This window comes from Pan troglodytes, chromosome 16 (assembly GCF_028858775.2).
Source record: "Pan troglodytes isolate AG18354 chromosome 16, NHGRI_mPanTro3-v2.0_pri, whole genome shotgun sequence".
Taxonomy (NCBI): Eukaryota; Metazoa; Chordata; class Mammalia; order Primates; family Hominidae; genus Pan; species Pan troglodytes.
Window position 1 is genome coordinate 59,824,482 of NC_072414.2, and position 26,647 is coordinate 59,851,128.

Here is a 26,647-nt window from a genome sequence, read left to right on the forward strand (position 1 = left end):
TCTTCAAATCCTCTCGTTTATTCAGCAAGTGTGTTTGGCCGCGGGGTCCCCTTTGGCTAGGCCGGATCGGGGCGGAGGATGGGGGCACATGGCCGCGCACTTGGGTACCCCAGAAACGCCAGGGTAGCTGAGGCCCAACGCGGGGTGGTGGGGGCCGCGCTGCACTTGCGCGCCTTACCAGGTTCCTCACAGAGGAGGGGTTGGGGGCAGCGGAAAATCGGGCAGGTCTAGGCAGCCGAACCCCGGACGATGTCCCCCCACCCACCCCGAAGGTCGCAGCCTGGGCCGCGTTCTCGGCAGGAGTCGGGCGGACAGACCCGGCGGCCACGCGCGCTCGCGGTGCCCCAGTATCTGCGCGCGATGTAGGTCGCTCGTCCCTGGTGGGCTCGGCTGCTCGCCTTGCTCTTTTCCAAGGGGCTGGGGCGGGGGCCTGAAGCCCGGAGATGAGCAGACCAGGCGCGGGGGTGGGGGGTGCCCGGCCCAAAGCCTCAGGGCGCGCTCCTGGGCGCACAGCCGGGAACCAGAGGCGGCCACGACGCTTTTAATTAGGGCTCGGGCGCCCCGACCGCGGCAGCTCCGGCAGTATCCGGGTCACGGTTTCTTTGCCTCTCCTTGAAACTCGGTTTATTGCCTTCAAGAGCCAGATAAGGAAGACAATCACTCGCCCGCCGATGATTTGGAAACGAGGAAATCCTATCCAGACCAAAGGAGTATCTCCCAGCCAAGTCCTGCAAATACAGACAGAGGTGAGCCAGCCCTTGAACCCATCGCTCTCCACCGCACCCAGGAGCTGGGACCCAGGTCGCCCAGGTTCCCAGAGGCTTGCGAGAAAGGCTTTTAATCAAGTGTAAGCGGCTGCCAGTCTTCTTCCTCGGCGAGCAGATAAATAATTAACGCGAGCAGGGTGCAGGCCAGGTTTTCTGAATTGCTGCCTCCTTGGTGGGTTTGAGGTTCTTTCAGGTAAGGGCAGAGGATGTACTAAAAGGAAATGGAGGGACGTCCTCACCCACATAAAATAGGTCAAAGGGCATTTCCTGCCCTTAGATGGCCCATCTTCCCTGGGCCGTCTCCTCCAGGGGTCACTCTCCTACTCTCTACTGTAATGTCCTAGAAGGTGGGTAGTACTGGATGCCTGTAACTGTCTCCTCTAAAGGCAGAAGGTCTAGGGTAGGTCCCTGACTCGATGTGGTTCCTGGGAAGCTCACCCCTCCCCTCTCAAGGGCTTTCCTAGGACAGAACCCCTCTTACCTGCCCCTGTATCTCAGGCGAAGATGGGCTTACCTTGGATGTCACAGGAACTCATTTGGTGGAGAAAGATATCGAGAACCTGGCCAGAGGTGAGGATACATTTGTGAAAAAGGTGTACGCTGTGCTTGAGAGTGATGGGTCATTCCTGTAGAGGGGTGTTATCCCTGTAGGGGGTGAGTGTGGAAAAGACACTCACCAAGGCCTTGGGGGCATGAGTTTTCCTTTCTTTGGGTGGAAAGTATGATCCTCTGGACACATTACCCTGGCACAGAGGTATGTATGTGTGGGTAGAGCATGGGAGTAAAACAAACCCCCAGAAGTTTATTGGAAGTTTGGGTTCCCAAGGCCCGGGTCTGTCTGAATAGCCTTGCCAGAAAGAGAAATGAGTAACGATGATCAGAATTTTTGATGCCTGTGGACAATCAGACAGGACAGTCTGGGTCCGTAAACTCAATGGAAAACAGGATTTCAATGCAGGATTGCAGGGAAGCATTTATTTTAGGAATGTGAGAGGTGTTTTTCTTTCTCCTGGCATTGAGGTATAACCACCTCCACCTTACCCTAAATGGAGTGTGGATGGAGCTTGTTTGCAGAATGGGGATCCCTGTGTTACTGCTCAGCCTGTAAGGAGGAGACTATGGCTTGGGGTGCAGAGTAGGGGAGTCCCTAGCCCCACTTTGCCCTTCTACCTTCCATTCTTGCATTTCAGAGGAGCCTCTCCTGGAGGAGGGCCCAGATACCAATGACCTCATGGTCAGGGCAGTTGCCACATCTATCCCTCTGGAGTTGGTTCTGAGGGCACTAACAGAGGCCTCTACACCTAGCTCCCTGCCCCTCAACTAGCCCATAGATGGTCTTGGGAATTTGTGGCAGGAGGAAGACAAGCATTGGTGGTCTTCCATTCTTCCTAGTTACAGATTTAGAGAAAATGCCATTACCTTCAAAATCACTGGTGCTTTATAGTGAGGGTTCTTAGCATGGATTTGGCAGTCTTCAGACCTCCTGAAATTTTAGGCAAACTGTTGTATGTGTATTTTTCTGGGAAAGGTGTCCAAGGCTCTGACCAAAGCCTCCCTGATTTATATTGAAAGGGCGGCGGTGCGGGGGGGAGGTCGGGGCCGGGGCGGGGGCGGGGTCTGTCACTTGAAGTGGGAAATCAAGTTTCCGTGAGCCAGCCTCTTAGGTTAGGGAGTGAGGAACAACTTAAAGCAGTTGCCCAGCTGCATAGTTCCTGGAGCCAGGGCCTAGATTCCACCGTCCTGAATTTATTCTCCTGGGCATCCTACCCACAGCCCAGTTTCTTCACCCAAATCCTTTGAATGCAGTTGGTAAAGCCAGAGAGCGGAGGGCCTCCACCTACTGGTCATCCTTCTCAACTCTCCTTTCAGGGTTGTTGGCCAAGGCAGAACCTGGGTACTTTCTAGGTCTCCTGAGCTCCAAATAACCCTGCTTTACCTCCCACTTTACCTCCCACTTTTCCCCTTTCACAGAGGAATTGCAAAAACTGCTCCTGGAACAAATGGAGCTCCGCAAGAAACTGGAACGGGAATTTCAGAGTCTCAAAGGTACCCACTGCCATCCTGCCTCACCCCACCTCATCACCGAGCCTTCCACCAGGGTGCCCCGACCTACTCCGAAAGCCGGGTGCCAGGCAACTGGTACTAGGTGCCCTGCAGGAGACAAGAAACTGTCCTTTTCCAGGGCTGCAGGCGAATGGCTGGGTGGGAGTTGGGGGTAGGGGTGAAAGGGGGGGGCCGGGAGTGAGAAAGTGGAGCCGGGAGAGGGGGCTGTGCGTAACAGCTCTCACTTAATCAATTTGCACAGATAATTTTCAGGATCAAATGAAGAGGGAATTGGCTTATCGAGAAGAAATGGTGCAACAGCTGCAAATTGTCAGAGGTAAGACGGGAGTCAGGTGAGCGCGTGCACGGGCCGTAACTGCCTCTCGTCTGGCAGGAGCCGCAATGTTGGCTCAGTCATTTGGATTTAAATTGAAGGTAATTTAACAATTATTTTTTTATTTAATATGCTTTGTATACTCTGATTAGCCTCAGAATGGCAAGCGAGCCCAGCAAACGGCTTGCAGGCATCATTACATGGAGTGATTGAACTTCTTATCGCGGCAATTTCCATGGTTTCTAAATTAAAAATCGAGGCGTAAAATTACCTGGGAAGTAATGCCTAAGTTTGCTTTAATTTTGGTTAGATCCGTCTGCCTTTAAGCGCCATCCCAGGCCATTTCCTTCCTCCGCCAGTCTGCAGTTAGGAGCTCCGGTACCCCCTCCCCCATCCCTGGAGTTGTTTCTGCGCGGAGCTTAGCCCTGGGGAGAGGAGGAAGCCCGGGCTGTGACCCCGGCCTTTCGGAGGGTGGTCTGCGTTTCCTCACTGGCCCCTCCCCTTGTCTTCCAGATACCCTGTGTAACGAACTCGACCAGGAGCGGAAGGCGCGCTATGCCATCCAGCAGAAATTGAAAGGTGCGGAAGCCGGGAAACAAAGATAGGAGGGGTGCTGGGTGCCGGCCGTGCTGTCGACTGAATGAATGAATAGTGGGACTAGTGAGGAAGGCCACGATCCACGTGGATCAGGATCTGTGAGGGAGAAAAGTGGGAACTGATTTTAACGGGAAGATTATTCTAGGATGGTGGGGGTAAAAAGAAAGAGCCCCTTGGGCTTTGGACGTCAGAAAAATCTGCCTTCTAGTACCAATTCTGGCTTTGAGCAGGTTGACTCCTCTCTTACTGTGCCTCAGTTTCCTTTTCTGTAAAATGGGGCTACTGAACCAGAGCAGTGGTTCTGAATCACCAGCCTTTGTCCTACCCTCCTGCCTCCTCCTGATCCGCTCGGTTGAGATTCCCTGACCCCAAAGGGTTGGTAAGGCCGGGGAGGGGAAAGGGTGGACTGCGCGGTGAGGTGAGCCTGGAGAGGCGCCCAGAGTGACCCTCGCGACTGTCTCCCCAGAAGCCCACGACGCCCTGCACCACTTCTCCTGCAAGATGCTGACGCCCCGCCACTGCACTGGCAACTGCTCCTTCAAGCCCCCGCTGTTGCCCTAGGGCCGGCCTGGCCGCACCCCTGCGCCCTCAAGCCATGCTGCTCCTTGTAAATACCCGCTGCTGCGGTGGCCCTGAGCGAGGAACAAGCCATTCGGACCCGACCGATGTAAATACAGCCGCCCGTCCGCCCGCCTTCCTCCCGGGCTCCCCGGCCTTGCCCGCCCCCTCCCGGGCGTCCCTGTCCAGGGCCCCGGCTTGGTTTCCAAGTGTAAATACCGCCTCGCGCCTCAAATCCCCCTACCCCGTGTGAACTCTAGGGCATCGGACCTCAAGGGGTTAACTGGACAGACGGGGGGCGGGAGGGGAGAGCGCCCCCTCCCATTGTATAGCCTTGAACCCGATTGTGAATACAATGTAGCAACTTCGCTGGCGCCTGCCCCGCACTCCCCGTCCCGTCCACTTCTGAAACTCCTGTTCCTAATGACAAAGTGGCTATGTGCAATGGATATAAATGTACTGTGAGTCTCTCGGTTCAGTATTAGGTTCACTTTAATTTATTTATGCTGTAAGTTATTTTTGCTTCCTTCTCCTGGACCCACTTCCAGTCCCGTTTTGCATTCCCCTTTGGATTTTGCTTTGGCTATTTTTTGTTGTAACCTCTTGATGTAACAGCACTTTAAAAGGGCGACAACTGACTCACGAGATGGCAACCACCTGGAGCCTGTTTGGGGAGACCACCCTGTATCCGTGACTTTCGTTTTTAATAATAATAATAATAATAATAATAATAAAAGATGTCACTTCTGGGGCTACGGAGGTGGGAGTGCACCGGCGGAGCGGGGCGGGCGGAACACCGTGCAACAGGTGGGGGTGGGAGCCGCCCTGCGGGTTCTGGGGCTCCCAGGGTCAGAATCGGGCCTGCTCAAGTGGGCAGCAGCGAGCACACAACCTCTCCACTGTGCCCTCCAGACACACTCATTTTCCCCCACAGGGCACTCCCTCTCCGCGTTTAGGACCCTCCCTTGGGCCCGGGATGGAGGAGGGGCATTACGTCACGGTCCTTAGCGCAGCGGTCCCGGCCTCTTTCCTCAAGCGCTCGAAGGCGCCGAGGGTTCATCCATGCCCATTTCCACGCCTGCCACACCGGGGAAGTTACCTCCGGGGCGCTCACAGACAGGGCGCCCTGCCGGGAATCCCAGGTTCAACCAGAATTGTCCCTTTAGATGGCGCGGGCACCGCCGGCCTGGCCTGGGAGCGCTGCGGCAGGGCGGAGGTCTCAGGGAGTAAGGTGGGTCTCCGCCGGGCAGGCTTGGAAAGGAAGGCGGGACTTGGAGAGCTCGGTCACAGACGGCCTCCCGTCTGCCCCGCCGCTACCCGAAAGGAGGGAGCCCGGTCCGCATTTTCTGTTCGGTCCATTTTAGTTCGAGAGGGGCTAAGGACTCGCCGGGCCTCGGCTGGGGCGTCCGACGTCCGGGTCACGGTTGGCAAGGCCTCCCAGAGGCCTCAGTTTCCACAGCGCACCTCCTGCTTGGGCTACAGACGACGCTGCAAATTGCAGAACACTCTTTTTGCAGGGAGGAGAGTGTGGATGGAGTGGCAGAGAGCTCACGGCACAGGGAATCATTCAGGCTTGGCTTTCATTTCTCGCCCTCGGCTGGCTAGTGGGGGTCCCGGGTTGAGCCCTTCTTTTATCTTTCCTGGGTCTCCGTTTCGGCCTCTATGAAATAACACGCAGGCCTCCGTCCATGCGGCTCGTAGAAGGCGGGCGGCAGGCCCCGCGCCACCGGCCAGGGCTGAGGGGCCCGGGAAGTTTCGTGGCGGGTTGTCTTGGTGGGCCTTGGACGGAGCCGGCTAGTAGGGGCGTGCTCTGGGCCTCCCCGAAGCTGTGCAGACGAGGAGTCCCGCTGCGCGGTACAGCCAGGAAGCCAGTCCCTAGAGTCCTTTGCGCTGGGGGTCGGAGCCTTGGAGTCCCAGGATGTTCCGAGGGCTAAGACCAGAGCGGACACAAAGGAGATAACAATGAAGAGGGCGCCGGCAAATGGCGAAGCATCGCCTCCGGACAGGCCATCTCCGGGCAGGGCCCCTCTAGGGAGCGGGAACGTTTCATAGGCATGGGACCCACCAGATCCGCTTTCCGCTGGACCCGTGGCGAAACTGAGGTCCAGAGAGGAAGAGACTGGAGTCTCCAGGCCGCGCCAGGGCCCGCGGAACTGCGACGGGGCGGGACAGCGCGGGTGTGGGAGTTTGCCGGCCCCTTTCCCCACCGCGGATTGCACCTTTGGAAGCTGCACTTTTCTTCTCTGTAAAATGGGCATAACCATTACCACCTAGGCAGGGAGTTCCGTGGCTGCGGCTCGACAGAGGAGCCAGGCAAATGCTCCTTCCCACCCTTCCTTCCCAACTCCCCCCAAAGTGGAAAAGCTCCTAGGCAGCTGGGGCCCTCGGAAGGGACGCCCCATCTGGGCAGGAATCTCTGCGGACTGGAGTCGTAGGCGGATCCGACCCAGAAAGCTCAGTCGCAAAAACCCTCCCGGGCTTCGCGTCCCTTCAGAAGTGGTTTGTTCCCCCCAAAATGTTAATAACCAAACGATTGGTATGGATGTAATTATCAATAATTATACGAATTATTGCTGATTGCGGGGCTCGTAGCTACTTTAATTAGTTTACCAGATTCTAATTAAGTTAAATGAAACATTAATAGGGAAAATATGCTTTGAAAAAAAAACCCCAGGATTTAAAAAAAGTCTATTTCTCGCCACAATGTTGCCACCTTGCGACAGATTTTAAGCATTACAGCCAACGCCCGAAGGCCCAGACCAGGGTGCCTGGGCTCCCAGGGAGAAAAAGTGGGGCCTGGAAGTTGGAGGAGGCAGTTGAACACAGAATATCCTGTGGGCTGTTCTCCTGGAGTGTTTGGTTTGGCCTGGTCCCCAGCGGTGCCTACAGGAGGTCTGGCTCTGGAGTCCCAGGTCTGGGGTAAGGGACAAGAGTGCACGGAAGCCGGGGCCCCTCTTGGGATCCGCAGTGGGAAGATGATCTCTATCCCCAACTGTTCTGGCAAATCCAGAGTGAGAGACTGAGCAAAGTTGGAGCCGCCGTTGGAGACAGCATCAAGTGGGTTTATTTTTCACCCCCACGGGAGAAAGCAGTAAGTCCCTTCCCATCTCCATGTCCTCTGCAAATCAGGGTAACCTGTGTGCAAAAGCACCACTTAGAAGACCCCTTAATTCCTGGAGCACAGGTGACTCTGTGTTCTAGTGGCACTCGGTTCATGAGGCTAGCAGGGCACTCACCTCCCTTTGTTATTCTTGGTTGTAAGTGTCTGTTGCCCTAAGACTGAAAGTAAGTCCACAGCAGGGGTCACACCTTGCTTTTCCTTGCAATCTTCAACACAGGGCCCAGGGCTCCACAGGCACACAACACATGTCTAGATGAAAGGCTTCCAACTTTGCGGTTCATCTAGGTGCTGAAAATGTCTGAGGGAAGGAATCCCTAGGTGCTTCTGGACAACAGCCACTGATAAGCAATTAAGCTCATTTGCATAAGGTTAATTAAACACAGGTTTACTGCTCAGAAAGAAGATCCTTCATCAATAGGATTCCTTTTGGGAGCAGGTATCAGGTAAGTGATTGTCAACCTAGAAAAGGAAAACTTTGTTCCTGTTCCAACTGTGTCCTAAAGGGGGTATTCCTTCACTCCATCATACTTTTCCAGGTCACTGGCACACAGGTCCACCCATTCGTAGCTACCCTGCTCTAAAGCCTTGATCCGTTGCAAACATGTGACTCCTGCCTTGAATTCAGAACACCAACAAAAGCAGAACTGGATCTGCATGCTCTTCCCATGAATTCTAAACAGCCTCATCTCCTCTCTCCATCCTCAGATGTTTGGCTAAGAGCACAAACTCTGGAGCCAGATTTACTGAGGTCTCAATGCTGCCCTGTCATTGATGAGTGACATTGGGCAAGTTGTTGAATCTCTCTGTGCCTTAGCTTCCTCATCTATAACATAGGGAGATTAACAGTACCTACTTCATAGAACTGTTTTCTGTTAATATATGTAAAGCACTGAGAACAGCTCCTGGCATACAAGAAGTGCTATTGTATTGGTGTTTGCAAAGATTACAACTCCCTCTGAATTCACTTTCCTGAGACTCAAGCCAGGAATGCTTTTAGAGTCCCAAAATGTACCCCAGTCCGTCACCCTCCTCTCCTCCAGGGGCCCAGAAAGGGGGCCCAGAAAGGAGGACAAACCAGTGCTTTTTCAAGCCTGGACTATTGAGCTTTCTGAAGACACATTCATGAGAATCTACAAGCACAGAGGTTGGAAGGGCATCCTGCAACGCCAATGCATGGACTATTGAGTTTCTGGAGACACATTCATAAGAATCTACAAGCACAGAGGTTGGAAGGGCATCCTGCAACGCCAGTGCATGGACTATTGAGCTTTCTGGAGACACATTCATAAGAATCTACAAGCACAGAGGTTGGAAGGGCATCCTGCAACGCCAGTGCATGGACTATTGAGCTTTCTGGAGACACATTCATAAGAATCTACAAGCACAGAGGTTGGAAGGGCATCCTGCAACGCCAATGCATTGACTCTATGTGTCCAAAGAGGCGAAGACTTGCCCAAGTTCCCTCAGCAGGTTAGTGCAGAGGAAAGGAAGTCAGCCAGGTCTCTGGATTTTCTGGGGCTAGGAACTGCCTGTCTCTTTCCTAATTTCTGTTCTAATCTTTTCTTTTCTTTTAAGTAGAGACGGGGCTTCACCTTGTTGGCCAGACTGGTCTCGAACCCCTGACCTTGGTATCCTCCCAGCTCAGCCTCCCAAAGTACTAGGATTACAGGCGTGAGCCACTGCGCCCGACCAGTTTCTTTAGAACAATCTCAACAGTCCTTTTTGGGCCAAGTCCTTCACTCTTGGATTCTATTTTACTCCCCATAACACCCCCTTCCACATACGTAGCCTAATAATATTCCAGTCTGATGGGTTGTCTGTGCTGAAGGAGAGGGAGCCACACCGACATTGGTCGTTTTCTTATTTGGCATCCCAAGGGAGACATTTAAAACTACTCACCCAATTGCCCAAGTGGCCTCCAAAGAACCAGATATCTCTAGGGGAAGAACAGAAATCCAGCCAACAAAGATTGTCCTCTAACGCCTTACATCGAAGGCCCAGAGCCAAGGAAGAGGCGGAGATGTCCCGCAGTCCCCTGTTCTCGGCTGTTACCTGGAAAGGATCATTTCACCTCCACTGAAGAGAAAAGGAATGAGTCCTGAATGGAATGCTGCCCTGCAGCTCCCAGCGCCCGCTGGTAGAGTACCCGCCGCTGTCCCTGGGTGGCTCCGGGGCTTCGAGCCTGACAGTCCTCCTGCGGCGCGCCTGGAGGCTGGGAGCTGTGCGGCCGCTCCCGGCAGATCAACTGAGGTCCCAGTGGCCGCAGGGCCCACGTGCATGCTGAAGCACTAGCAAAGCAGTTGCACCATTTTTCTGTTGGAAAGATATTTCAGAAAACATTGCCTAAGTCATCGCAGGAAATCTGAACGTGGTTGGACTTTGTTTCCTCTTTGTCTTACCACTCGGGACTGTGTTTTTGTAACTCAATTACCTGAGACCTGGGTCCCGATCTTTTCAGGGTCTGTGCCTCTGTAAGTCTTATCAGGCTTTACCTCTCAGTGATTGGTGTAAAATGATGACAGTAAAACAGTAAAACCCACAGGGTGGGGCTGTCAGGAATTTTTTAAACATTATTTTATTTTTCTGCCCCCTCCCCCTTTTCTTTTTTTCTTTTATTATTTATTTATTTGGTCTGGAATATTTCAATGAAATATTGGTGAAGCCCTTGACATGGTAGATACTCACTAAGTGGTGGCTTTTTTTTTTTTTTTTGATTCAAAGGATTCTGTCACTCTTATTGCAAGTTCCTCATACGTTTATCGTTGCACTAGTTCCTGTTATGTTTCGGAGCTGAAATGGATCAACTTTGGCAAGACGAAATTTCCTTAAGTGTAAGGTACTGCAATACTCAGGATTGTGCAGAGGGAAGCAGAGGCAAGATGGGAAAGATCGCAAACTGGGGCCCGAGGGCCAGATGCAAAATGCACCGCAGAGATGAATCTGCCTAGGCCCCACCTCCTTCTATTCCGTCTCCTAGGACTACTACATTTTATTTGTGTTAAAAGATATCACCTGTAGATGAAAGGTGTTTTCTTTTTTTTTTTTTTTTTTTTTTTTTGAGACGGAGTCTCGCTCTGTCGCCCAGGCTGGAGTGCAGTGGCGCGATCTCGGCTCACTGCAAGCTCCGCCTCCCGGGTTCACGCCATTCTCCTGCCTCAGCCTCCCGAGTAGCTGGGACTACAGGCGCCCGCTACCACGCCCGGCTAATTTTTTGTATTTTTAGTAGAGACGGGGTTTCACCGTGTTAGCCAGGATGGTCTCGATCTCCTGACCTCGTGATCCGCCCGCCTCGGCCTCCCAAAGTGCTGGGATTACAGGCGTGAGCCACCGCGCCCGGCCGAAAGGTGTTTTCAGTGGTAAACCGTGCACCGGCGTATAAACTTGGTGTAAAAAAAACCAAACAGAAAAACAACTTGATGTAAAAATATGGAACGCTTCACGAATTTGCGTGTCATCCTTGCGCAGGGGCCATGCTAATCTTCTCTGTATCGTTCCAATTTTAGTATATGTGCTGCCGAAGCGAGCACGGTGTTGCTTACTTTCCACAAGATATATAAAGCCAAGAAATCGAAATACTTTAAAGTTACGGTAAGCATATGATAGTCCATTTTAAAACATAATTTTAAAACTGCAAACTACCCAAGAAATTATTACTTTCTACGTCCGTATTTTGTACTAATATCTTTGTGTTTACAGTCAAATTAATTCTAATTATCTCTCTAACAGCCTTGTATCGTATATGCAAATATGAAGGAATCATGGGAAATAGGCCCTCTTCCTGCCCGACCTTGGCGCGCGCTCGGCGGGCGGTCACGCTCCGTCACGTGTTGCGTTTTGCCTGCGCGTCTTTCCACTGGGGCCGGGGAGGCGCGGAGGGATCAGACGCGGGCTTTTACTCAAACGCTGATCCCCGAAACTACCGAGCAGTGTCTGCGCGACGCGAAAGCATTTTTGGAGCGAGGGGCCATGGTGCCCATGGGATTCCCACGGGTGTTCGACTCGGGACCCCGAAAAGGTTGCGAGTCGCTGGTTGGACCCTTTCCTGCGCGGGGACCCGAGAGACGTGACCCTAGCGAGGCCTGGGGCCACCCACTGTGGGCCGGAAGGGGCCGACAGGGGTTGCGGCGGGGGATCGTGGGGAGGGTGGGCCAGGGCGCGCCTTCAGCTTCCCCTCGGCTTCTCGGAACTAGCTCTCTGCGTTCGGAGCCAAGGCGATGAGGGTGTCTGCTTTGGGACGCAAACTTCCAGTAGTGGTGGAAGTCTGGGAAGGGTCACCACCGTTTGAGCCAACATTTAGAAAGAGCCAGGCGCTTAACCTAAATGGTATCATTTCCCCCATTTTGCAGTTTAGCAAACAGGCTCTGGGAGGTTAAACCATCAGCTCCAGTGATCCTGCCACTGGTTAAAGTAGTTGGGATTTGGATGCGAGTCTGGTTTCAAAGACTTTTTTTTTTTACGCAGTGGAGTTTGGAAAAGATTTGAGACCACAAGTGCAGCCTCCGCTTTCCTTGTTAGAGTTACTCCAGAAGCCCTGACCAGCTCAGACTTTCCTTCCTACTTCCATTCCTTCAACAAATATTGAACATCTGTGGTGTCAGCACCCGGGCTTCAGGGATGCGTGAGTGGGCAGGGTTGCTATGGTCATGGAGCTCGGTTCCAGCAGGGGAGCCAGGCAGACATGAAAGAGCCCTCTGGATGCCGAGACGTGTGCTGTGAAAGTGTGGCATAGAAAGTGCCTGGGGGATGATGGCCACTTCAGTGGGGCAAGAGAGAAGGTGACATTGGAGCTGTCATTGATGATAATGGCGGCAGCGCTGAGAGGACGGGGACCGAGATCCAGGCAGAGGACCTTGCAACCACCTGAGTCAGTGTCACCCATCTGGGCCAGCCCTTCCCGGGAGACCACTGTGGTGGTAGTTGCTGCTCCCAGCAGTGCTGTGGCTCAGTACTGAGAGAGGGGAGGGACCTGGGGAGCCACTGACAGGGAGTTCGGGCTTTGGAGGCTTGAGTTCTCCCACTCGGTACGCCTCTTAAGTGAAATGGAAGTCATTTGACTAGCTTCTCATCTGACCTTACTAAATAAGCAGTAGGCAAACGCAAACCTCAGAATTCTAATATGGCCTTTATTGAGTGAAAAGAGCTAATTTGGACAATGATGTTTACCTCAGATTTACAAAAGAGAATTGCAAATAACCAAAAAGCACATTAACATGGATGGGAGATGATGCTAATCTTCAATTAGCATCCACATTTTTATTCATTTATTTAGAACAGGTAGGGCTGGTGGTTTCATAAATGCCTTATTGTGGAAACTAGCATGAGATACACCTAGTTATTGGTTCAACATTTCTGGCTACATGAGCATGTGTTACTTTGAGCCAGAGGTAGATTTTTTGTTGTTGTTTGTTTTTTTGAGATGGAGTCTCGATCTGTCACCCAGGCTGGAGTGCAGTGGTGCAATCTCAGCTCACTGCAACCTCTGCCTCCTGGGTTCAAGCAATTCTCCTGCCTCAGCCACCATGCCAGGCTAATTTTTGTATTTTCAGTAGAGACGGGGTTTCACCATGTTAGCCAGGCTGGTCTGGAACTCCTGACCTCAGGTGATCCACCTACCTTGGCTTCCCAAAGTGCTGGGATTACAGGCGTGAGCCACCATGTCTGGACTCTTTTTTTTGAGATGGAGTCTCACTCTGTCACCCAGGCTGGAGTGCGGTGGTGTGATCTTGGCTCACTGCAATCTCTGCTTCCTGGGTTCAAGAGATTCTCCTGCCTCCACCTCCCAAGTAGCTGGGACTACAGGCTCACTATCATGCTGGGCTAATTTTTTTTTTTTTTTTTTTTTTTTTTGAGTCAGAGTCTCACTCTCTTCAGCAGGCTGGAGTGCAGTGGCATCATCTTGGCTCACTGCAACCCCTCCTCCCAGGTTCAAGCGATTCCCCTGCCTCAGACTCCTGAGTAGCTGGAACTACAGGTGTGTGCCATCACCCCCGGCTAATGTCTGTGTTTTCAGTAGAGACAGGGTTTCGCCATGTTGGCTAGGCTGGTCTCAAACTCCTGACCTCAAGTGATCTGCCTGCCTCAGCCTTCCAAAGTGCTGGGATTAAAGGCGTGAGCCACCGCGCCCCGCCAATTTTTTGTCTATTTTTTCTTGTCGAGCAATTTTGCAGAGGAGAAAGATCTGAGTTCTAGTTCTCATTCCACCTGGAACTGTTTGTGACCTTGGCCTGCTCCCTGTACCTCTCTGTCTCTGGTTCTGTTTTAGCTTCTGCAAAGTGAGGAAACTACCCTAGAGATGATCCTTGACATTTTTCAGCATTGAAATGCTGGCATTCTTGCAGCTGGATAACTGAAGGACGTTTTTGGATAATTGTAATTTTCTGATATTCTGCATTCTCCCAGTACCATGAAAAAAAATAATAATTAGCAAGATGTAAAAATTCAAGAGGGTTTTTCTTTTCTCTTTGAGAAGGGTGAAGCAAGCTGGTCATCCTGGAGCCATGGAGGGCCCCAGGATCAGCCCACAGGGGCGGCTGTGGATCTAGGGCCTGGGACCTGCTGAACCGTATCACAACATGCCTCTGAGCTCCAAAGGCCAGTACAGACGAAGCGGGAGGCTGGTGAAGGGGAGGGGATACATTGAGTGTAGCATGGAGGTGGAGGAGAGGAGGCAGCATGGAGGGGCTCAGGGAGGGGAGAGCCGAGTGGACCATGACTTCATGGGAAGTCCCAAGCCCCCACAGGCCTTGAGGGAATAGGCATTGCAGGCGAGGAGAGTGTGGGTGCCAGAGAGGACTGGACTGGTGGGCAGGCTTGGAGTTGCAGTGGGAGCCGGCTCCTGCCGCCTTCAGAGTTGTTGGCTTCTCTTCACTCTGCAGGCCTGAAAAGAACTGAGTCCTGGCAGTCTTCCCTGAATGTTCTGGACTACAGAACCCCAAGAGATGAGGAGTGGTCCCCCTATCCTGTTTGAGGTGGTACTTCCCACTACCTGAGTAGGAGAGAGCAGAGCCAACTTTATTTCGAACAATTAAGAAATGGGCTGTTTCATATGGAAAAAATGTCAGTGAAGACATGAACTCTTAGCATTCTCTAAAATTATGTAATGTTTCTCTTACAGCCAGAGAGCATTGCATGTTTTCGTGTATCATTTTATTTGAAGCAGGAAGGGCTGGGGACTCCCATCAGCCCCACCGGAGGGAAGGAGGGAGGAAGGAGCGGGGATGTGGAGAGAGGCCCCTGTGACCTTGTTTATGTGCAGGCCTGGGAGGAATGGCATTAGTGGTTTCAGGAGGTGTTGCCCTGGGATTGTAGCACAGGGACAATGCGCTGAGTTCACATGCCTGACCCTGAAGCTCCAAAGGCCTCAGACACAGAGCATGGCCAGAGCGGGGTTGGAGGAGGCCTGAGTGTGGGGGAGGACCCACTCCCCCAGGCTGCCTGAAATTCCTGTGAGCTGCTCATGCTCTGAGTTAAGCCTTGTTCTTATAACATCTCTTTTGAAGTGCACTCTGTCACCTAATTCACCTCAATGTGAATGAGTTTTTCCAAAGTTAAGCTGAAGGGGGGTGGAGTAGGCAAATCGGTCTGTGTGCCCACAGCTCAGAGGGTGGCCTGGGGGAAGAGACAGGGTCAGCTGTGGCCAGCTGACCTCTCAGAGGGAGTTTCTTTTAAGACTTGTAAGCCCGGTGTGCCCAGAGCCCTTGCTCTGCTCGGGTGGCCCCTGGTGTGTTGAGATCAGTTCTAATCCATCCCAGATGCCGGGCCTCAATGGAGCCCTCTGGTCCCGCCCCTCCCCCTGCACAGCCCAGGCTGCCCCTTTTACTCTCCCCCAGATCTCATATTTGTGCCCAGAATGTCTTAAAAGATCTGTTTCCTCACCTGTGGGATGGTGATTGTGCTGCCTGCTTTGCAGGGTCATTTGAAGGTTAAATGCAGGATTGGGTGTGAAAGGCCCTAGCACATTGGATGAGCTGATTGATGCCAAGTGTTTACAATAGTCCTGGGCTATTCTAATGCTCAATACATAACCACTTACTTATTCTTCTTTTCCTTCGTCTTGCAACTATCTGCATGAAATAAACTTTCTTTAAGGTAAAAATAGCAGGGTAGGGAGGAGTCCCTAAGTTTTGCTCCTTTTAGCCACGACGGGGAGTATTTTTGCCCAGATGTCTTTAATCCTTTGGATTTGAGTTTCCAAAGGCCCTGGTTAAGATGCAGTTATGTTTTGAGACGGGACACTACATAGACTCAGTAATACCTGTTTACGTAGTTTAGTACGATTCCTTGCCCTTTAAGACCAACACAGGGTCTTCTGGCATCCTATTTCATGTGAGTATCTCTGGGACATAAGCATGGGGGTGCAGGGGTAGTGCTGGTTATTATTCCTCTTTTACTGATAGGGAAAGGCGAGGCCTACAGAGGTTAGGTGACCTATCTAAGGACACAGCTAGTTAGTGACGGTCCTGGAATTTGCTCTCGGATCTCTCTGACTCCGAGGGCTCACTTTACACCGACATGTAATATGGGAGTACAGTTTGAGGGGTTCTGGAGTGTTTTCTCCAAATAATCTCTTACTCCTCTTACTCTTGCCTTAAATCCTGCCACTGATGCGTCATTATTTTGAGCTGTTGCTGTATCGAGGGTTCACTGTAATTTATTTCATCAAGACCTTTTTTTCTGGCAGTCCCAGGATGGCCTAAGGGCATAAGGCGCTTAGGTTTAGGGTGTGGAGGACTTGCTCAGAAAGAAGGTGCAAAAAGAGGAATTGCCAAGTCTGAGCATGGGGTCTGCCAGCTTCTCTCTAGCTCTCAGTTTCCCTGTGTGGGATTGCAAGGATGGGAGGAAAAGTGTCACACCTCCTCCAAATCCTGGCTGCCCTGGAGTCCAGACATCGCTCCCTGCCAAGGCTACAGTGACCGCAGCAGTGGTACAGGGGAACACTGCAATGGCTTTCAGCCAAGAAGGTCCATATTTATGTCTCATCAACTGTGACTAGGTGGGTCACCAGTCTCTTCCAGTTGCTGACCCTGTTTTCTCGTCTCTAAAATGGAAGTGATGATTTTTCTACTTACCATACAGGGTTGTGAGGCTCCATTGAAATGCCACTGTAAATTGCTATACAACAAAAGACAGGAATATCAGTATTGTCAGACACCCATTGGAGCCTCAGGCAGCTCAGCATTCCCCTTACCTGGTGAGTGAGGCATTTGTGCATTAGGAACAGACCTACAAAATCAGAGCACCAAAATGAAACATCACACTGTATTAATATTTTCACACCACTTAGCTCTCATTAAAATGTACTTTGCTGAATTTAATATGTGATTTCAAATGACACAACATATTAAGTGCTTAATATACTAGAAATTATGAAACTATTATAGTCGATGCCATATGAAATAATTACACTGAATTAAACTTTAGCAGCCAAGTGAAGGAAAGACTTCAACTTAAAACGTCTTAAAGAAGCTTAAGCCACCACTGTAATCCCCAAAATAAATGTCCAGAAATTAGGATCTTTAAATAAAAACTGGAACTTAATCTGTACTTACACCGGCAAGCTCTTCTGGGCTTTGGTGATGTGCAGCATTGTTCCCTTGGGGAGGTGAGGGGCCCTGGGACCCACCGCAGGCCAGGGTGTTGGGATCAGGGCTTCAGCGGGCTCGCTCCATGGGCCTGGCTGGGGGTTGGCTCAAATGGCCTGGCTGGGGGTTGGCTCAAATGGCCTGGAGTAAAGCCTTCTACCGAAGTGACAGATTAGTCTTTGCTCAAGATTAGCCTATTGACAAGTTAAAAATAAAAACAAACCCACCTTATGGAACATCTATTCAGTGCTTCCTTTGTGCCAGCCATTTTATATGCATTTCCTCATTTAATCCTCACAATACATCTGTTTTAAGAGCCACTGTTTTTCAGATGAGGAAACAGGCTCAGAAAGATTAAATGAATAATCCAGGGCCTTAAATCAGAATCCATAGTGTTCACCCCTGCATCACATTGCCTTTCTCTAAACTCTTCAACCTCCTCATTAGTGTGTGTGTATGCGTGCATGTATGTACTACCTCCTATTTTAATAATGATTCAGTGACTGATATGGTTTGGCTGTGTCTCCACCCAAAATCTCATCTTGAATTGTAATCCCCATAATCCTCATGTGTCAAGAGAGAGACCAGGTGGAGGTAATTGAATCATGGGGGCAGTTTTCTCCATGCTGTTCTTGTGATAGTGAGTGAGTTCTCACGGGATCTGATGGCTTTATAAGTGTTTGGTAGTTTCTCCTGCATTCATTCTCCTTACTGCCGCCTTGTGAAGAAGGCGCTTGCTTCCCCTTTGCCTTCCACCATGATTGTAAGTTTCCTGAGGCCTCCCCAGCCATGCAGAACTGTGAGTCAATTAAACCTCTTTATAAATTACCTAATCTCGGGCAGTTCTTTATAGCAATGTGAAAATGGACTAACACAGTGACCAAACACATTAGCCTGCTATATGACAGTGACATTACCTATATCTTTATCTCATTCCAGTCATGGAGACTAGGGACCATGGCTTGAGAGTTTCACCTTAAACTGTCTCAATACACTCAGTCTGGCTAACTTAGACAGGAAGAGCTCTGTGGATACTTGCTGTTAATTCAATTAAAGAAAAATGAATTCATTACCTCCTCAGTATCCTGACATATTACCTTTGTGTGCTTGCTTAAATAAGATATCCTCTTATAAAGAGCAAGGATGCTTTCTATCATAGGGAATACCAGTGTCTTAGCTACTTAAGGCCCTATGTCTCAATTACTTATATCACATGAAAATACCCAATGGGCTGTTTGAAAAATATAAATTTTAGTGTGGACATTTAAATGTATTATCATTTACTGACCAGCAAAAATGATTTTCATAGAGACAGGAAAATTTGGCTCAACCAAACACATGTCTGTAATGAACTGAAAACATGTATTTCTCGTTAAGAGTCAAGATTAGGCTCTGTTTTGTATCATAGAAAAGCAAATAACAGTGGCTTTAAGATGATAGAGGTTTATTTGTCTTTCACATGAAACAAGTTGTCTTTTAAGGACTTGTCTGGTAGCTCCATTGTGGCAGACGGCCGGGCTCTTTTATCCTTTAGGGCCACAATTCATGGTCCAAGATGCTTGCTAGAGCTCCAAGTTCCAAGCAGGAAAGGCAAGGGGGAGGCCATTACTGCCCCAAGTAAAATCCATAACTCAGCATACCACCTAACACTCAGGAGCACTCAGTACGTGGTACTCTTGGCTGTTGCTCATCTTCCGTTCTGCACAACAACAAGAAGGAGGAAGGGAAGTCATATTTACTAATACCATACAGGGTTCTCAGGACCATGCTGGACATTTACACATGATTGCATTCAACTTTCATAATCCAGTGAGGGTGGTGTAGCAGCAGGTTAAGTAGGAAGTGAGGCTGTATCCACATGTGGAGGTAGGAAATTGGAGGGGAAGGGTGGAATGTTTCCATAAGAAGCCGAAGGGCTTTCAAGAAGGAAGGGATGAAGCCTCCAACACTTGCTCTCTGAGATTCAAGTTAATACACATTTTCAGTGTGGATCAAATGGTCCTGACGAAGGTGCAGTGGCAGGAAAGTGTTAATTATGCTCTTAGAATAAAATTGCCATGAGCATAGAAAGTGAAGAGATTAACAAATTTTAAAAAGACATTAGAAAAGCTAGCAAAAGACTTGAACAGGTGCATTGCAAATTAGGAGCTCCAAATGGTGAATGTGAAAATGTACTCAACATCTTTAATCATCAGGGGAATACAAAACCACCTCACAATTAACACTGAGAAGTCTGATAATGCTGTTAACTAAAAACTCAATCAATATATTAATTTGGAAAGGAGAGCTTTGTTTCTTATAAAGGGTTATAGCCAGCAAGGTGGCCATTCTGACAGGCTGGGAAGTGTTAGCCTTGGTCGAAGCCCAGAAACACACACTTCAAGGGAGAGAGGGAAGGGTAAGACAGGAATTTAAGCTGAATGGTTGGCCAAGTATAGGTATTCAACAGGATACAGGAGGAGCTATGAATATTCATGGAGGTGGTCCTAATACATGCATAATTGAATAAACATGCATGTTACATATGACCCATGTTCTCTTTGCAGTGGAGACTTTTAAATGTAACATTTAAATGTAGTACAGTTAGGCTCTATATGTCAAAAGGTCTTTTCAGGACACAAAGGCACTCAAGTGTGCAGTCTCTGTAAACCAGCCAGACCAGTCCATGGTTGGTGGTCTTCTCATCAGGAGAAAGTTAACTGAAATAACTCTTGTCCAATCAAAGCTGTAGTTATGTCTGGTGGAACAGGGGGTCAGTTAGGTAGCATCTGGCGGTGGATTGAGTTGCAGATTATTTTAATATTGCTTATTTCAAGGGCAGTGCTTGTTTAGCTGCTGGAGAAAAAGAAAAACATTGTGGCGGTTGGAACAGAGTTTATTTTTTAAGTGTAGCGGAGCGTAGTGACCTAACCCTTGCATTGCGTGGCCTTAGGTGTTGTTTATAGTTTGATATAGTCATAAAGAGTCCATTCTGTCAGTCTTATTATCTCTATTTTAACATTAAAGCTGATCAGTTGGGCTGGATGCAGTGGTTCACACTTGTAATCCCAGCACTTTGGGAGGCTGAGGTGAGAGGATCACTTGAGCCCAGGACTTGGAGGCTGCAAGGGAATTATGGTCATGCAACTTCACTCCAGACTGGGTGACAGAGTAAGACCCTGTCTCTAAAAAATAAATAAATAAATACAATGCTGCTCAGTTATTGTGTCCAAATTGCAATATGACCTCTTGTCTCGTCATGACCAGGAACTCAGTTTTTAAGTCCTGTTGGCCAAGAGTGGGGGCTCCATTCAGTCAGTTGGGGGGCTTAGAATTTTATTTTTAGTTTACAATGCCAAGTGCTGATGAGGAAGTAGAGCAACCAAGATATGAGAATATATGGCTGGGGAGTGGGGACATTGGTGCAACCACTTTGGAAAATGGCATACTCCTAAAATTGAAGATAAGTATACCTTATGACTCAGTTCTTCCTTTCTAGTTACATACCCTAGAGAAACTCATGCACATCAGCACCAAGTTACAGGTAAAACAATGTTCAAGGTAGCATTGTCTGTAATGGTCCCAAACTGGAAACAACTCAAGTGCCCATCAACAGAAGAATGGATATCCACACTGTGGTATATTCATGCAATAGAATACTATGCAGTCATGAAAATGAATCAACTACAGTTATTAGGTTGGCGCAGAAGAAATTGTGGTTTTTTGCCGTTGAAAGTAATGGCAAGAACCACAATTACTTTTGCACCAACCAATACCTCCAGTGTTAGGGGCTGAATTATATCCCCCACTTCTACCTCCAAATTTGTATGTTGAAATCCCAACCCCTAGTACTGCAAAGTGTGACCATATTTGGAGATTGGGTCTTTAAAGGGGTAATTAAATTAAAATGAGGTTATTGGATGGACCCTAATCCAATATGGCTGATGTCCTTATTAGAAGAGGAAATCTGGACACAGACATGCACAGAGAAAAGACCATGTAAAAACAGAGAAAATGTAGCTGTTGACAAGCCAAGGAGAGGACCTTAGGGGAAACCAACCCTGCCAACACCTTGATCTTGGGCTTCTAGCTTCCAGAACTGTGAGAGAATTAATTTCTGCTGTTTAAGCCACCCAGTCTGTGGAACTTTGTTAGGCACCCCTAACCCCCCAGCAGACTAACACACCAGCAATGTGGACAGATCTTGTAAACATGATACTGAGTGGAAGAAGAAAGGCACTAATAACATATACAGAACTATACCATTTATATAAAGTTCAAAATTAGGCAAGACCAAACTATTGTTTAAGGACGTGTATACAAATGGTAAAATGATGAAAGCAAGGAAGTTACCAAAAATAAGAAAATGGGAGGCGACACATAAAGGCTTCTGGGAGTAGGGGGTTGGGGGCGCCTAACAAAGTTCCACAGACTGGGTGGCTTAAACAGCAGAAATTAATTTGCCTGTTTCTTCACTTGGGTGCTGGTTACTCAGGTGTTCTCCCTAGAGTTGTGCACTGAACTGAACCTTTATGTGTTGTGCACGTTGCAGTATTTATAATAAAATGCTGTAAAAGGAAGACAGAAGCAGGTGGGGGAAGAGGAGAAGCAGAGAGAGAAGGAACGAGGAGGGGGAAAAGGAGGGAAAGGAGGAAGGATGAGAAGGGGGAGGGGAAGAAATAAAACAGTGGGCTGGCCTCTTACCAAGCGGTGTGGTCTAAGAACTGTGAGACCACAGCTGTCAGTTAAAGGTGGGTCCAAAGCTCAGGTGCTGCCTCTGAGTGTGAACCTGAGCCCAGAATCTCTCCCTAGAGAAGGGCTTAGAAACTTTGTAACCTTGGGAAAGCCAGAGTATTTTTCTGAGATTTGTTTCTACATCTTTAGACCGGGGAAGATAAACACCTCTCAATAAATGTAAGGCTCTTCCTTTTACTAATTCAGGTCTCTGCTCTCATGTCACCTCCTCCAGGAAGCCTTCCCTAATGATCTTTTGAAAATAGCACCTCTTGGCTGGGTGAGGTGGGCATGCACCTGTGGTCCCAGCTATTCGGCAGCCTGAGGCAGGAGAATCGCCTGAGCCCAGGAGGCTGGGGTTGCTATGAGTCATGATTGCACCGCTGCACTCCAGCCTCGGCAGCAGAGCGAAACCCTGACAAAAAAAAAAAAAAAAAAAAGGAAAAATAGCACCTTGATGTGGCTTGGCTCTGTGTCCTCACCCAAATCTCATCTCAAATTGTAATCCCCACATGTTGTGAGAGGGGCCTGGTTGGAGGTGATTGGATCATGGGCAGACATCCCCCTTGTTATTCTCCTAATAGTGAGTCAGTTCTCATGAGATCTGGTTGTTTGAAAGTGTGTGGCACTTCCCCCTTTGCTCTCGCTCTCTCTCCTGCTCTACCATGGTCAGATGTGCTTGCTTCCCCTTCGCCTTCCACCAGGATTGTAAGTTTCCTGAGGCCTTCCAGTCTTGCTTCCTGTTAAGCCTGCAGAACTGTGAGTCAGTAAAACTTCTTTACTTCATAAATTATCCAGTTTCAGATAGTTTTGTTTTGTTTTGTTTTGTTTTGAGACAGAGTTTCCCTCTGTCGCCCAAGCTGGAGTGCAGTGGTGCAATCTTGGCTCACTGCAACCTCCACCTCCTGGGTTCAAGTGATTCTTCTGCCTCAGCCTCCTGAGTAGCTGGGATTACAGGCACCCACCACCATGCCCGGCTAATTTTTGTATTTTTAGTAGAGATGGGGTTTCACCATGTTGGCCAGACTGGTCTTGATCTCCTGACCTCAAGTGATCCACCCACCTTAGCCTCCCAAAGTGCTAAGATTACAGGCATGAGCCACCGTGTCTGGCCTCAGGTAGTTCTTTATAGCACTGTGAAATGGACTAAGTACCTCCTTTCATTCTTTTTCCATTTATTTTTCTTTACAGTACTTAATACTGTTGATAAATATTTATCACTGAAATTATGTCAAGTATTTGTGCATGAGGAGGAGCAGGATTTTTGTTTTGCTCCCCACTGTATTCCTAGTGCCTGAAACAGTATCTGACACATAGTAGATGCTCAATACATATTTGCAGTTAGTTTGGGTGTGGTGGCTCACATCTGTAATCCTAGCACTTTGGGAGGCCAAAGCAGGAGGATCACTTGAGGTCAGAAGTTCGAGACCAGCCTGGCCAACATGACAAAACCCTGTCTCTACTAAAATACAAAAATTAGCCAGTGTAGTGGTGCACGCCTGTAATCCCAGCTACTCCAGAAGCTGAGGCATGAGAATTACCTGAATCTAGGAGGCAGAGGCTGCAGTGAGCCAAGATTGTGCCACTGCACTCCAGCCTGGGGGACAAGAGCAAGACTTCGTCTCAAAAAAAAAAAAAAAAAAAAAAAAGAAAAGAAAAGAAAAAATTTGCTGTTACAAACATTAGATAATGATTTTGTGATGCCAGGCACCTGAGGCACTCAATAAATGCTCGTTCTCTCCTCCCCTTTTAGCTGAGACCCTCACCCTCATTTCCTGGAGCTGGCAGCCCTTTATCTTTTTCCTTCCCCCCTCCAACCTGGGACTGAGAAAGTGCCTACAACTGACGCCTCTGATCAGTAGCAACATTTCACCCCCTGGGGCCAATCTGGCCCATCATCTGTCCCCTCCCCACACCCTTGCCAAGGGTCACAGTCTCCCTGCCCCAGGGGAGGGTCCCTTTCCCTCAGAGGGGCCGAGCTGCCCCTGGGTGACCCAGGCTCCAAGTGCTTACAGCACTTTGGGTGCATGGGCTGCTGCCTCCATTGATAGTTCACTGTTGTGGGCTTAGAGTGAGGCCCTGAAAACCCGCCATAAAGGTTTCTCTCATTCCTTCACCCTCATTAATTGCTCCCGCCTCCCTGTTCTTCCCACTCAGATGCCTATATTTAGTGCTGATTTTCTTCTGCCTTGTTTAGAGTTAGTTGTTTACTTGTTTGCTTCCCCTGCCACCTCCCAGACCATGAACCCAGCTGTGAGGGGCCAGACTTTATTCATTGCTGTACTCCCAGTGAAGTGGCATCATTCGCCTAGGGGGATACCTGAGGTTCATTGTCTCATGCCAGGGAAATCAAGGACATGGACACACAAGGAGTGAGGTTAAGAGCGGAGGTTTAATAGAAGGAGGCCAGGCATGATGGCTCACACTTGTAATCCTAGCACTTTGGGAAGCCGAGGTGGGTGGATCACGAAGTCAAAAAGATCGAAACCATCCTGGCCAACATGATGAAATCCCGTCTCTACTAAAAATACAAAAATTAGCTGGGTGTGGTGGTGCACGACTGTAGTGCCAGCTACAGGCTGAGGCAGGAGAATCACTTGAACACGGGAGGTGGAGGTTGTAGTGAGCTGAGATCACACGACTGCACTTCAGTCTGGTGACAAAGTGAGACTCCATCTCAAAAAAAAAAAAAAAAAAAAAGGCGAAAGAAAGAGAAAACCTTTCTCCTACAAGGAGAGGGGTCCTGAACAGGTTTCCAGTCCACAGTGAAATGCAGGGTTTTATAGATGAGCTTGAGAAGGTAGTGTCTGATTTACATACAGCACGAAAGAGTGCTTGGACCAGGTGTGCCATTTGCATAAGGCATGAAAAAGTGGTTAGGACTAGGTATGCTATTTGCATAGTGTGTAAAAGTCTGGCCACCCCCACCCTAATCTTTTATTATGCAGATGAGCTTTCTACCTGGCTGGCACCATGTTGTCTGTTCCTTTACTGTACACATGGTGACAAAAGGGAAGTTGAAGCCTCCATATTGAACATACCTGGCCCTCAGGTAACCCTTTTCTATTGGCACAGGTGCTGGCATTCGCCCGTGCAAGCTTCCAGCTTGCTTATCTGTTTGCAGCTCGATTTTTCAGGCTGCTCTTTGTTAGAAAAGCAATGATTTTGGGCTGCTTTTTGTTGAAAGGGAATTTCTGCCGAGGACTCTTACCCTCACGATCTGCCTAAATAATTTCTTTCTGTCTCCTGTATCACCAGCACCTGAATTTTAAATCTTATTTATTTATTTATAGAGACAAGTTCTTGCTCTGTCGCCTAGGTGACACTATAACATCAACCTCCTGGCCTCAAGTGATCCTCCCACTTTGGCCTCCCAAAGTGTTGGGATTATAGGTGTGAGCCACCACACCTGGCCTTAATAGACACATTTTTTTCTTTAAAGCTTCTGTTACAAAGGACAGATAAGAGGATTTCAAGAGTTAAGATGACCACAGATCAAACTTCCTTGATGTGCCATCTTCCAACTTAAATTCGAAAGCTACTTGAGACACAGAAAAAGACAAAAACTGAGAACCATTCAGAAAACTTAGTGGTCAGTTGTTGGCCAGAGTCCAAGATGGAAATTTCCCTAATAACCTGCCACTGGGGCTGGGGGAAGTCACATGGTAGGTGGCCTGTGCATACTTTGCCCTCTAAAGTGGCCCAGAACCTGCAGACAGGAAGCTTGCAGGGAGAAGCTTAGGCCCTCATTCACTGTACAGGGCTGCACTCACCAGCAAATGGGCAGCACACTTCTAACACTCAAGTATGGTTTTCTGAGGCAGTCACTTCTGTCCACCCTCACCTCTTCCGTTAGACTGTCTCTGCCTGTGTCTGTGGGGATACTGTGGCACTCAGTACCTATGAGCAGGGAGCAGGGCAGGACTGATGAGGAGGTGGCCTAAAAGGCACGCTCGCCTAATGCAGAGACCCTACAGATGGAAAGAATGCGGTTTTATTTAAAAATATCTGATACACAGTAATATAGATACCTTGTAGTAATTAAATCGTATTAACCCAGTTTGAGGGTCTTTGGCTTTTAGTATCATGCGTTTATTTTTATGTTGGCATGTTTGGTTTTATTTCTTTTATTTTGGTTTATGCCTTCTCTTTTTCATGTTTGTTTTTGTTTTTGCCTTCTATGATATGCAAGATTGCATGATGATGTATTTTTTATTTATTTATTATTTTTTTGAGATGGAGTCTAGCTCTGTTGCTCAGGCTGGAGCGCAGTGGCACAATCTCGGCTCACTGCAACCTCCACCTCCCGGGTTCAAGCGATTCTCCTGCCTTAGCCTCCCAAGTAGCTGGGATTACAGGCGCCCACCACCATGCCCAGCTAATTTTTGTATTTTTAGTAGAGACAGTGTTTCACTGTGTTGGCCAGGGTGGTCTCGAACTCCTGACCTGATGATCTGCCCACCTCGGCCCCCCAAAGTGCTGGGATTACAAGCTTGAGCCACCGCGCCTGGCCCTTTTTTTTTTTTTTTTTTTTTTAAGACAGAATCTTGCTATGTTGCCCAGGCTGGAGTGCAGTGGCGCGATCTCAGCTCACTGCAACCTCCACCTCCTGGATTCAAGTGATTCTCCTGCCTCAGCCTCCTAAGTAGCTGGGATTACAGGCGCCTGCCACCGCGCCCTGCAATTTTTGTATTTTTAGTAGAGACAGGGTTTCACCATCTTGGCCAGGCTGGTCTTGAACTCCTGACCTTGTGATCCACCTGCCTCAGCCTCCCAAAGTGCTGGGATTACAGGCATGAGCCACCGTGCCCAGCCGATGATGTATTTTTTAGAGTCATGGTCTCGCTATGTTGCCAGGCTGGACTTGAACTCCTGGTCTCAAATGATTCTCCAGTCTCAGCTTCCTGAGTAGCTAGGAGTACAGGTGCACCAC

At 49.1% G+C, this 26,647-nt stretch overlaps 1 protein-coding gene, 1 long non-coding RNA gene and 1 other non-coding gene across 6 annotated transcripts in view; 1 reads left to right on the forward strand and 2 right to left on the reverse strand.

The window, feature by feature from the left end:
- Positions 1–26,647, forward strand: part of SKOR1 (SKI family transcriptional corepressor 1) — a 104,545-nt gene that overhangs the window by 59,877 nt on the left and 18,021 nt on the right. For 2 of the 4 annotated variants that reach the window (XM_016928419.2, XM_016928422.4), the window contains 6 exons: positions 639–746; positions 1,266–1,337; positions 2,739–2,813; positions 3,073–3,147; positions 3,658–3,723; positions 4,208–4,780. In XM_016928419.2, the coding sequence (XP_016783908.1) occupies positions 639–746; positions 1,266–1,337; positions 2,739–2,813; positions 3,073–3,147; positions 3,658–3,723; positions 4,208–4,302 (491 nt within the window). In that variant the 3' untranslated portion in view covers positions 4,303–4,780. Of the gene's footprint in view, positions 1–638; positions 747–1,265; positions 1,338–2,738; positions 2,814–3,072; positions 3,148–3,657; positions 3,724–4,207; positions 4,781–26,647 lie in introns of those variants that run through there. The other 2 variants (XM_054667738.2, XM_063795214.1) reach the window with 2 other exon arrangements.
- Positions 5–3,074, reverse strand: LOC134808551 (uncharacterized). The gene is made up of 4 exons (XR_010151770.1): positions 2,881–3,074; positions 2,187–2,250; positions 1,282–1,327; positions 5–728 (listed from the first exon to the last, which is right to left on the reverse strand). It is a non-coding gene; the product is annotated as an uncharacterized LOC134808551 (long non-coding RNA).
- LOC112205800 (U6 spliceosomal RNA) lies at positions 10,841–10,947 on the reverse strand. The gene has a single exon (XR_002939882.1). It is a non-coding gene; the product is annotated as a U6 spliceosomal RNA (small nuclear RNA).